The 11,905-nt window shown below is 39.0% G+C and overlaps 1 protein-coding gene across 1 annotated transcript; it reads right to left on the reverse strand.

Moving 5' to 3' along the window:
- Window positions 1-1,358: 1,358 nt before the first annotated feature.
- Window positions 1,359-3,039, reverse strand: LOC110694393 (protein FAR1-RELATED SEQUENCE 2-like). Its single transcript, XM_021871563.1, has 2 exons — window positions 2,766-3,039; window positions 1,359-2,296 (listed from the first exon to the last, which is right to left on the reverse strand). Exons 1-2 carry the CDS (start codon window positions 3,037-3,039, stop codon window positions 1,359-1,361), a joined length of 1,212 nt encoding a protein of 403 aa, XP_021727255.1.
- Between the last annotated feature and the right edge of the window lie 8,866 nt (window positions 3,040-11,905).

The following is an 11,905-nucleotide window of genomic DNA, read 5'->3' on the forward strand; positions in this document are numbered from 1 at the left end:
TAGGACACCATGGTGCGCCTAGGCTCGCGAGGAGCTAGCCTAGCCTAGCATTTCACATGGCTAAGCCAATGTGATGCTACGACTATGCTAGCACTTGTTGCTTGTGATTTTGCGACGCTCGGCCTCGACACCCTAGGCTTGATATCTGACGTCTGTGTTTGTAAAACTCCGACGACTCATTAAATCTTTCGGATTAATTCGTCGTCTCGGATCGGTTGTTCGATTGGGTTCGACCCGAAGGGTTTTGTTAAGATTAAGCTGTAATATTAATTATACCTTAATATTACTGATCGAAAGCGGCCTCCACCTAGGCATTCCGATCACTTGACCTTACTTAAGAATTTGCTCTGTAATAATTCCGAACCCTCTATGAGAATAATACATTTTTTGGAAGGACACCATTCCATTCAATAAGTTTGTTGTAGATTATATGCCACAGCCGCGTTTATTTTGCAAACAAAAATTATAACACGAGAAGAACTTATCTGCATGGGCTGGTCTTTATGTCGAGGATGCTGAAAATACTATATCTTTTTTAACTTATAAATGTGTTAGGGAAATAAGCCTGTTTTATACAATAGTCAATGGTCTACTCATCCGTCATGTATGATAAATATTATAGGTATAATGACGTTTCTTTTTTTAACTTGCAGATTAAGATTTGTTAAACTCGTGTTTCTGTTGTATGTAATAATATGTTTTACAGTTCAAAACAACACACACAAACACAGTAGTTCACAATATTAGTTGTATTGCTCTCACCTACTCCATAATGGGCATAATAAAACAAATTTATATTAGTCTACATTATATCAAATGCAGAAATTCAGGACATATAAACATAACAACCCTAAAATTTTACACTAACACCAATAAAATAATAGATCAATATGGATTCCAACTCTGACAACGTCTACTCTGACCTTCAAATCCTACATATGCTGAGAATGTACCACCTTGATTACAAGAACAATCTGCGAATCATAAGGTGCATATTCATAGGAAACTATTCATGTAACCACCTCTATTTTCAACACATGAATATAACCGCCTAATGGTACAGTTCATGCACGACAAGTGTACCACTGAAACATGTTTAAACAACAAATACATTCCAATGCATTAATCTACAAGTTGAATCGATTACATTACAAGTGATTAGAACCTGATGTACCAGGACTATCTAGTACACTTGTAAAAAACCACCAGAATTTTTTCCCCTAACAGAAGTGAAGTACCCTAAGGAACCATCCACATCCCTCATTTGAATCCCTCCAACCGATCGTACATAGTCATTCGTTGACAATGACAAACTGTTCTGTGCCGCCGCAGCTTGCTTTTTTGCTGCATTTTTCGTCCTAGCACCCTTTTTTTCCCTTTTTCTCTGTGCAAGATGGATACCTTACATTGGTCGTACGATGGGCCTTCTTCCGAGGCAACGGTGGATCCCTAATCGCTGCTGGTACAGATCCATCACAACTCCCCACAACGGCACTAACTAGTGTAGGGATTGTATTTGGCAACCCAGATGCATGTGTGGCTGGTGTATTTCTATAACCAGGCCCCTTGTTCAAAGCCACAAAAGAAGGCGCCCGAACAACACAACGTACGCCATCATCCTGACCTTCATTTTCATTATCCTTAGCTGCATGTTCCTGTTTTTTAGCAACCATTGCCAACACTTCATCGACTTTGAGTTCCATCAATTGCAACAACTCTGCCATAGCCTCAACACCCTCCTTACAAGCTGAAGCCTTAGAGCAAATTGGTTCATACATCCCCATCAATTTGTGATACTTCCTGGTTTCATCGGTGTTAAGTGGATCATGGTAAGCTACTTTCACTCGTGTGTGTTTCCTTTTAATATCCTTCCTCCAACGACGTAGAATATACATCTCAGGAACAAAAGAAACACCGCAATGGTCATACACAAAGATCATATGACAACAAATGATTTCATGGCACTCAAAGTGTTTACAGTCACAACTAGCTTCATATCTATTACTGTCATAGCACACCCTATAGCATCTCCGAGTCTTAGTCACATATTCTGTTTTTGCAAATTTTGGCTTGATCCATACTCGGTCCTCAATAACAAACTCAACTTGATTCTCACCAACTTCATAGTCATCTAGGCGAAGCACGTACAACATCCTCTTACACTCCTGCTCGACTTCTTTGAATTTCGCGTCCGTGTGACACTTCTGGAACACTTCCTCCGCTGGGAAATCGGTAGATACATGCCTGATGTATCGTATTGTGTTGGAGCCGCAATTCTTTCTGACTCGGCCCTTACCTGCATTGCATCGTAGTATCAAAACACAAATTCAGACAACGATGTATGCTTGTCAACATAACCTTTGAAGAAGTTATTGAAACTTTCAGAACGTAGGGTCGTTCTCATCCCGACGAAGAATAAATGCTTCAAATAGGCTGGGATCCACATGTGCCTTTACTCATACAACCCTACATTTCAAATAATTGCAATTAATGGCCCATCTAAAAACATACAAACCTCATACACCTGCACTCCTGTGAATGGTACATTCACTGTCTCAGAATTGTACCACAGCTAAGAAACTTGCAACAAAAAAATTCAGTGGTACAAAAGTCTACCACTAAACCCGCTCCTACCCTAAATCAGAACTGAAATAGCTTCCAGTCCCCTAAACACAGACAACTACACCTCTTCATATTCTAACAGAAATCAGCAACAATCACAAACAAAAAACAAAATAAAAAAGCGAGAAATGGAAGTGTAGTACCTTCAAGCCAACTGTTATCTCCTAGTTTGTAATAATCAACTATGTGCACCCAATGATCTACAAATTCATCAGCATCTAAACTACCATAAATGATATTTTCAAACTCATCCTTTACAGCTTCATAGTCATCATGCTTACCCACATACCTCCCAAACTTCTGAAGTATTTGCCATATGCACCACCTATGGCAACTCTCAAGCATAGTCAAGTTTACAACTTTCCTAATCGTCGGTTCTTGATCCGTTACGATTGAGATAGGAGCTTTACCCCCCATTCAATGTAGCCAAGTCCTCAACACCCACTCATAGTCTCCGCCGTCTCCCGAGAGATCAATGCACACCCAAACAAAATACTCTGCCCATGATGGTTCACACCGATAAACACAGCAAAGGGAAGGTGAAATTTGTTTGTCAAATACATATTGTCAAAACACACAACATCTCCGAACTTCTCATACGCAGCTCCAGTCCTCGCGTCTACCCACACAACATCTTGTAATGCCCCGTTCTTCCCAAACCGACATAGATGGAAAAAATTATGATTGTCGACACTCATTTTGTTGAAGTACTTTATCATGCCATTCGCATCACCCTCAGTAAGCTCAAGTCTCGTTTTCTAAGCCACTGCATTCTCCAGGTCTCGTTGCGTAAATGTCATCTCCTCCACTCCATTACGCTCCCGAGCATAACAGCTGTACATTTGGGATACCTTCACCTTAGACTTCTTCGCCATATGTACCTGCTTCACCAAGTGATTGTTTTTCACCATTAACTCGTGCTTCTGGTACATCGCTACATCCTTTGACTTTCCCGGAGTAACAATGTGACCTTTGTACTACAAATTCGGCCTTCGAACAACCCAGTTCGCTTCCTCATTAACACTGGTATACAACTCCACAAGACACCCGCACTTTTTAGTCTTCCGTTTCTGAACTGTCTCCTCATCTTGCAACAACCCTTCCTTATGTGCATCCTGTTTACGCTTCCTTGAAGCTTAACCATAACAGTCACAAGTCCACTTTGCATTCCTTCTCTGCTTACAACACTTCCCCTTTTTCAATTCCTTCTTCACATCCACCCACCCAGAAGTAGCCCTCACTATACCAAAAACCTTTTGCCTAGCATAACTCTAGAAATAGGTATCCAACTCATCCCAACTCCCAAATACCATGCCCAAACTTGGGGGTGGTACTTCCTCTTCTACACTAAACATAGTGGGCACCATTATCGTGTTCTTCTTTGGGGTTATGAATGAGGAACCTTCTGCACCAGCCCCATCAAAGATCCCCTTCAACACCAGGCTCAACTTCATCTTTCTCGTAATCTTCCCCCTCATCCTCAACCTCAAACCCTTCCCCCTCTTCATCCTCCTACACCTCTCCTTCTCTTAATCCATCATCACTCACTAATCCCATACTCTCTAATCCCTCCTCATAAACAGATACACCATCCTCCCCACCATCTTCATATCCATCAGCAACATCAACCTAATTCACATACACAACCATGACTCATTGAAAATACAACACTACAACAAAAAACCAATAACCAAACACATACACGACAACACCAAACCCAATAAACTATATAATCACATAATTCATAAAAAACTTTTTTAAACCTTCTTTAACAGCAACTGGTTCGATAAATAACAAATTCAAAGCTTTTTTTTTTTTGGTTTGTAAAATTTTTAACACAAACAAGGTTCGATAATAACTCATACAATTAGCAGCAACTCATCCTTCACTCCATTACCATTCTTAAACCAACACATTCCCAAACAATTATAATACATTAAACAAATTTCATCAACTCAACTACAACACCCATTTTATCAAGTAACAATGAACAATCTACTTTCATATCAAAGATTAGGCAATTTAAGATTACCAATTAGCCATTTACTTACTCAATTACGTAGATAGAAGTTCATATCAAATTTACAACAAAGGGTCTTAACCATAACAAAGGAGCCTAACATCTTCGTCATTTAATTAAAAGAGTATACATTTTATAATTACCCAATTCAAATACTCATTTATAACCCTCAATTTTCAACTCCTTCATCTTTAACTCCTTCCACCACTTCAACTTCCTCATAATCTGACGCCTATTCCTCTCCATCATCTTCTGATCCCTGTTCATTCTCCTCCTCATCTCCTTCTCCATACCCATGCTCACTCTCAAACCCCTCCTTATTACCACATACATCATCCTCACCACCATCACCCCCCTATAAAAACGACACAGCCATAAAACAATCATATACACAACACCACCACAAGTATCAAAGTACAATATCTATATTATACATAACATCATTTTCATGGCTACATAAACCACCATACCAATGCACAACCATTTTCCATGTATCAATTTCAGAATTTAAAGACAACCCTCACTATTAATTTCAACCTACTCTAAAATCCAACAAGCACAACACAGATTAACCACACCCACCAATTGATCAGGTCAATCAACAATCTAACTATACCTACGACAATTGCTCAAAAAATGACTTACATTTAAACAATATGCCTACTTATTTAAGCACTAAGACAATCACTATCAACAACAACTATAAGTTGGCATGATAGCAATAATTGAGAGACACCAAAAAACCCTAACTTTTCAGCTAATTCAATTTTGTTTACTCCCTCAACTCATGCCTTACTAATTGTTAACTCAAACAAATACCTTATACACAACAGAACGACCTACATAGGGGTTTCAAACACTTACATTCTCACTATCAAACCGCAACTCCCTTGCGCAACCATGGCCTTCTTCACCACCTTCACGCAATGCTTCCGCTAAATCAACTCCTAATAAATCAGCAGCTAACCAATTTCGCATTGTCAAAATGTAGTTCGGATTCACAAATTAACTACTAACCACCTATAAAAAACTACATCACACTTCTCCATTTCCAAAATTAATTACAAATCTACCTTCAAACTGAATAATTGCAATAATGCATGTACGAAACTTACATTTTCACAATCAAATCACAGCTCCCGAGCGCAGCCCTGTCCGTCTTGTCCACCGTCACCAACTGCTTCAGCTACATCCACGCCAAGAACGTCAGCTAACCTCGTTCTCATCCTCCATTTCCAATGTCAAATTCTAGGCATTTGAGTGGTTTTAGTGCACCTGGGACAGTATTTCAATGCCTTCAATTTCATTTCGCTCAATTTGCCATTGAACAGTAAAACTATGCTTTGGGAAGAAAGAGTAATGAAGGAGCTTTGGGAAGAAAGAGGAATGAAAGAGGAAAGCTGCTTTGTCAGACTTCATTTTAGTTTCCCGCTTAGATTTTTGTTTCCCCATTTTCACTTTCTTTGCCCCGTTATTTTTTCCTCCAGCTGGCACCTAGTCCCCACCCAACTTCAACATATTTACATAGATTTCCATCCTATTTGCTTCACTCATCAATAGCGCCTATGCGCTGATAGTTATTAAAAAAACGTCAGACCCATCTCCTTTTCGAATTGTAGCTGCTCTATGGGGAATAATCTCCTACACCTCACTTCACCAAGCTCCACCATCATTAAATCACCAACAGTTATCCTCAACAGCAATTATCGAGCATCAAATCAAGGCCATTCGATCTTCATTAAAATGACGTGTGAAGCTCGTGAAATGGTTCGGTCGAACCGAGGGTTAGTCTGGCCGAACTATTGGTGTGTTCGAACGAACCTATTAAAATTTAAAAAATTCCAATGTTTTGTCTTTTTAGGCACTTTTTCGCACTTCGATCGAACTTCTATGCAGTTTGGTCGAACCCAATTGATATACAAGTTGCTTTAATTTTGGGCGGAAATGGTGGAAGTTGTTGTTGTTGATTGGCGGAAAATAGGAGCAGAGAGTAGGAGAGTGATAAAAAAATGGTGCGGATTGTGGCTGCGAACTGGCGACTTGGAGATTAAAGGGCTACAGTTGTTACGTGGCTGTTTAGTCAGAATTACACAGCTGCTGCAATAGAGAGGTGTGAAGGTCGATTGTTGGTGAGGAGATTATGTGGCTGGTGATGGCGACGGTGTGCAGGTGGAAGCTACAGTGGTGCGGAGGAGCTGAGCAATCAAGGCTGGTCGCGGCTGTGAGGTGGAGCGAGGTGGCCTTGTGGTTCTTAAGTGGTTATTGCGTTGGTGATTGATAGTGGTTTCGGTGTTGGGTGTAAGGTTAAGGTGGCTGGAAATGTGAATGTGGGGTTGTTTGCGTGGGGCTGATAAGAAGGAGCAGGGAAAATTGAGGTGCGCTACGAGGCTGCTGGTTTGATGTGGCTTGCAACAGTATGCTTGGTTGAAAGGTGAAGTTGGGGCTGCAAAGTTGGTGGCTGATGGTGAGGTTGGGTTGCAAGTGTGGAGATTGCTGGTAGCAGTTTGAATGGCTCGGCTTGGACCTTGAACTCGAACCTGCACACAAACAAACCCTAGGGTGAAACCGAGATAAATAAAATGGAATAATAAAATGAAAATAAATAAAGTAAATAGAAAATAAGAGAAATAAACTAAAAATAGAAAAATTAAATAAAACACTAACAAATAAAATAAGAAATAAACTTAAAACTAATAAAAATAAATAAAAGTAAATTAGAATACTTTCAAGGAAAATAAAGAACGAAATAAAAAATAAATCCAATGCAAATAAAATACGAAATAAACTAAAATTAATTAAATAAAGAAACTAAGCTAAAACATACTAAAATTACTAAATGAAATAGAAATTTTATTAAAGAGAAAATAAGAGAATAAAAGGGAAAATTAGGAGAAAATAAACACAAAAAAGACTTTAAAAACTACTCCCTACGAGTGACATAAATGTCACTCATCAGGGTACTTCCATTGTTGGTGTAAGGGTCGACTCTTTAGTTTACTTTCCTTATCATAACGTTGCTTCTTAGCATTCACCCTGTTCTTCCCTCTTTTTCAGGTTCCGATAGAGATTCGGTACCGTTCTTAGGCCGACCTTGATGGTGGTCTCCCAGACGCTTTTGACCTCTCGACATACAGTGTGTCTTCTTTGGCTCTGCGCGCCTTGTTTGGTATTTGAGGGAGCGAGTGGCTCATCAGCATAGTATTGATCATTTTGTGGTGCAGGCACTTCCACCTCCGTCGATGTTGCACGTGCGTATGCTGGAGGCGCTTGTGAACAGTGGGGATTGCCTTCTGATTTCTTGGTGAGAGCTCATGCATATGGATGCTGACTATTCTCGGGAGTTGCTTCCTTACTGGGCTCCACCACCACGTCTTCCTCAAGTTTGATCTTTTGGAGACATGTTTTTATCATAATCGCTCTTTTTAAACCGTCGAATAACCTGATTATTTGACCATATTTTTAGGTGACTGCTCGCCATAGAGGGAGACTTAAGATCCCATCCAAGTCGGTTTGCTACATGGGGCCGATTGGTATGGTCGAGGAGTACATCGCTAACGCGCCGAAGAGCTACAGACAAGCCTTGAAGTCTTGTCATGAAGAGATGGATCTGGTACGTTTTCACAAGTAGCTTTGTCTTTATTTGATATTGCTTGTTACTAAGTTAATGGTTGTGCTTCCAGGTTACGTGTCAAAAGGAAATGGGCACACTGAAGGCTATTGATGCTTTGAAGTATTGCATCATCAAGCTGCGGCATGGTGCGAGCTGTCGAAGTAGTCCGGACAGCGTCTATGAGGTATGTTCATACTTGACTTCTTCATGTTTGTATTTTGCTTTTTCTTACACCACTTATCATTTTCTCATTTTTGTCTATCTAGAGCGATGGAGGTCTCGTTTGCGTCTGAGGCATGGAGGCTCGGGCGAGGGAGAGTCTAGTTGTCGTCGGCAATCCCTAGAGATCTGGCGGCATTATCAGGCTCAATGGCAGGAGCCGAAGCCTTCTCAACCGTTTCAGCCTTCACAGCCCGTGCTTAGGCCAATCATTTCTCTTGTGGAAAAGGGTTCACACTTGGTTCCGGTGTTTGCGACGATGCCTATGCCTTGGAGTCAGCCATCTCAGCCTATGCAGATCACCGGTTCGTTAGGGCCTTCCTTGACGTTGACTTCTACAGGAACTGTGGAGCCGGGTAGAGACTCAACTCCTTGTACTCAGGCGGTGGAGGGACTTTTTTTGCGGGCCATATCCCTATAAGAGCAAGAGAGAGCGTAAACCGGGGTTTGTACCTAGCTCATCTGGATCAGGAGATTTTTAACTGAGAGATTTTATTATGTATTTGTTTATTACACTTGACATTACTATTGTATTATGACTCATTTAGTACATTTTGTTCACTCTTTATGCATTAGACACTTTTTGTTTATTTGATATGTATGTTAGTGTGTGTATGTGACTAACTGTGTGATTGTGTGTGATTCACGATGCGAAAAAAAAATTCCGTAATTTTTCATAAGTAGAGGGTACCGACCTTCTCCCGAAAAAGAAACAACGGAAAAGATGTAAAGAGTTTACAACTTCTCCAAAAATAAAAAAGAATAAAAAAGGTACAAGTTTTAAAATTTCCCTAAAAATAAAAAAAGAATAAAAATTGGATATGTTTTACAACTTCCCCAAAAATAAAAGGAATTAAAAATGGGACAAGGTTTACAACCTTCCCAAAAATTAAAAATAAATTAAATAAAAATAAAAAAAGGTAGAGTTTTATTGGAAATAAAACACTATAGGGAAAGAGAGTTATAATAAAAAGCAGTTAAGGAGAATAGAGGATAAAAAAGGAAAAATAAATCCGGAATAAGAAGGCCAAGATAAGATTTGATGCAGAATCAGCGCCGCGACACGTAACATATACCGTGGTACGACAAATTTTGCCACGACACGACAGATTTTGTCGTTGGGCGGTAATTTTGCCATGTCACGGTGAATTTCCGGGTGTAGTCGGATAAATTTTTCTCGTTTTCGGACTCTTTTATCTATAAATTTCGACCAGTAATTCGTGATATGCATAATTACGAAACACAAAATAACTAGAATTTCATATTTCAATAACAATGTCTCAAAATTTTGACAATACAATGCATGACTGGTCGTATTCTTTTACCAACGTAGAAAAAAGAGAGCTAGAAATATTCTTATTTAGAGGATTATTAGAATTAAGGCACGTAGTACCTGAACATGATTTTCTGAGAGCGGCCTTGGATGATTGGAATTTAGAAAAACATTGTTTCAAGTTAGATTATGATAAAATTTTTCCTTTGCCGGAACAATTAGTGCTATTTTTGGTTTCATTACTAGACTCCTTGTTGCAATGCTTACTCTTAGTGAATACTACTACCATGATTTGAGCGTCACCTTAACCTGACAGGCGATATTTGAATAAAATTGTATGTGGTAGTGAAGTAGATTTGGAAATGCTTGGAAATTTATATTTTAATCGTCCTGTCTATGAATCATATCATTTATATAGTAGAAGGGATTATATTTTTTGCATGTTTAGTAATCTTTTATTTGCAAACGGTAAAGTAGGACATGCTAGTCTAGTTTCTGTGCTTAAACATGTTGAATCTGGAAGATCCCCTATGTCTTATTGCCTTCGAAAAACTCTGCGTGGTCTGATGAAGCAAAATCTAACCGGAAAGTCGTCATGAAGGGCTCTCTAGGACTATTACAGGTAAAAAAACAAAATTCTTGATCTTTGAATGAAAATTAATTATTATTTTACTGTGACGCTAACCATTTACGTTTTTTTTTTGGTTTTTTTTTTTTTTTTTTTTTTTTTTTTGCAGATTTGGTTGATCAAACATTTAAGACTTTTTGAAGCCCCCGAAAATATTGAAAAATATGGTCCCAATGATCTTTGCAAGGAGATATATTTCCCTTAGGTGCGTGGTGCCTTGGTGGAGGCTTACGAAGATGATTGGGACGAAAGAAACTCCATATTGTCGCGTTCCTAGCCTTTTAAAATTGACTTTTTATTGTCCTTCCCGATTGATGCAGCAATACGCACTTGAACAAGTAGTTCCACGTTATAATGATAGTCCTCGTGAAGTATCATTGTAAGGAAGTAATGTTCACAAATTTTAGGCATACTAGATTGAAAGGCCAATGTGGATCGTTTCTACGAGCGATCAACCTCCTCCACCCTTATCTAGTGAGAACAAAGCTTGGTTAAATCCTCGAAGTAGGAGGGAACGAGTTGGATAACGCTGTTGATTTGAAGGGACGACTTGGAAGTAAGAAGGCGCCCCCTAACGATCGTCTTGGTGCGAGATCACAAGGAATTGAGTTTAAGACTCTTATCATGCCTAGGAAGAAGAGTTCGATAAAAGGAAAGGGTAAAGAAAAGATGGTTTATAGGGAGTAGAAACCTAAGAATTATGAAAGAGGCGAAAGTTCTACTAGAGGTGTGACAGTTCTGGATACTAAGGATACACTATTGGTGAAGGCCGACATGGTTGAGAAGAAGAAAGAAATTCCTAAAGTGAAGAAGGAATAAATCAATATTTCTTTGCTTTTATGATTTAATTTTTAATTTTAAATAAGGTGTATGACGCCAATAGTTGTAGTGATATTTTTTTATTAATAATAGCATATTTACTTTTTCTTTAATTAAAACTTACAATGACTTTTTCTTTGTTAAATTTTTTTTTTTATATCCGAGTGAAGAAGTTGGACGCAATGGAAGAAAAAAAATATAAACTTCGAACAAAAATAAACGCAATTCAAAAACTATAGTATTCTACAAAAAATAGATTGTCGTGTCACGGCATGTCTCTCGTGTCACGGTACATAATGTTGCGTAACGGTGCTGGTACTGCGTCGTGGTAGCTTTTTTATTTTTTTCCTATTTTTGATGCTCTGTTGCATCGTTTGTTGCACTTTTATCGACGAAGAAGGGATTTTAATTTTTAAAGTGGTCGGGCCCCCTTGAGGGGTTGCCTACGTATCCTTAAAAAGGAATCAGGCCAAATGTAGCTCTATTGGGTCTTGAACCCATGCAATTAAGCATAAAATTTCTTGAGTTAATCCAAGTTGGTTAAACTGTGGAAACCATTGTTGTCCATGTCTACTAATTGTGTCTCTCTGCCGGATAGGATTGATCTGACAATATACGGACTTGCCTAGTTTGGTCTAAATTTTTCTCTTGGATCAATTTAACACATTCTTGTGAAGTGCTTTAAGTACCAAATCGCCTTCTTTGATATTCCTA

Source organism: Chenopodium quinoa, unplaced genomic scaffold (assembly GCF_001683475.1).
Source record: "Chenopodium quinoa cultivar QQ74 unplaced genomic scaffold, ASM168347v1, whole genome shotgun sequence".
Classification (NCBI taxonomy): domain Eukaryota; kingdom Viridiplantae; phylum Streptophyta; class Magnoliopsida; order Caryophyllales; family Amaranthaceae; genus Chenopodium; species Chenopodium quinoa.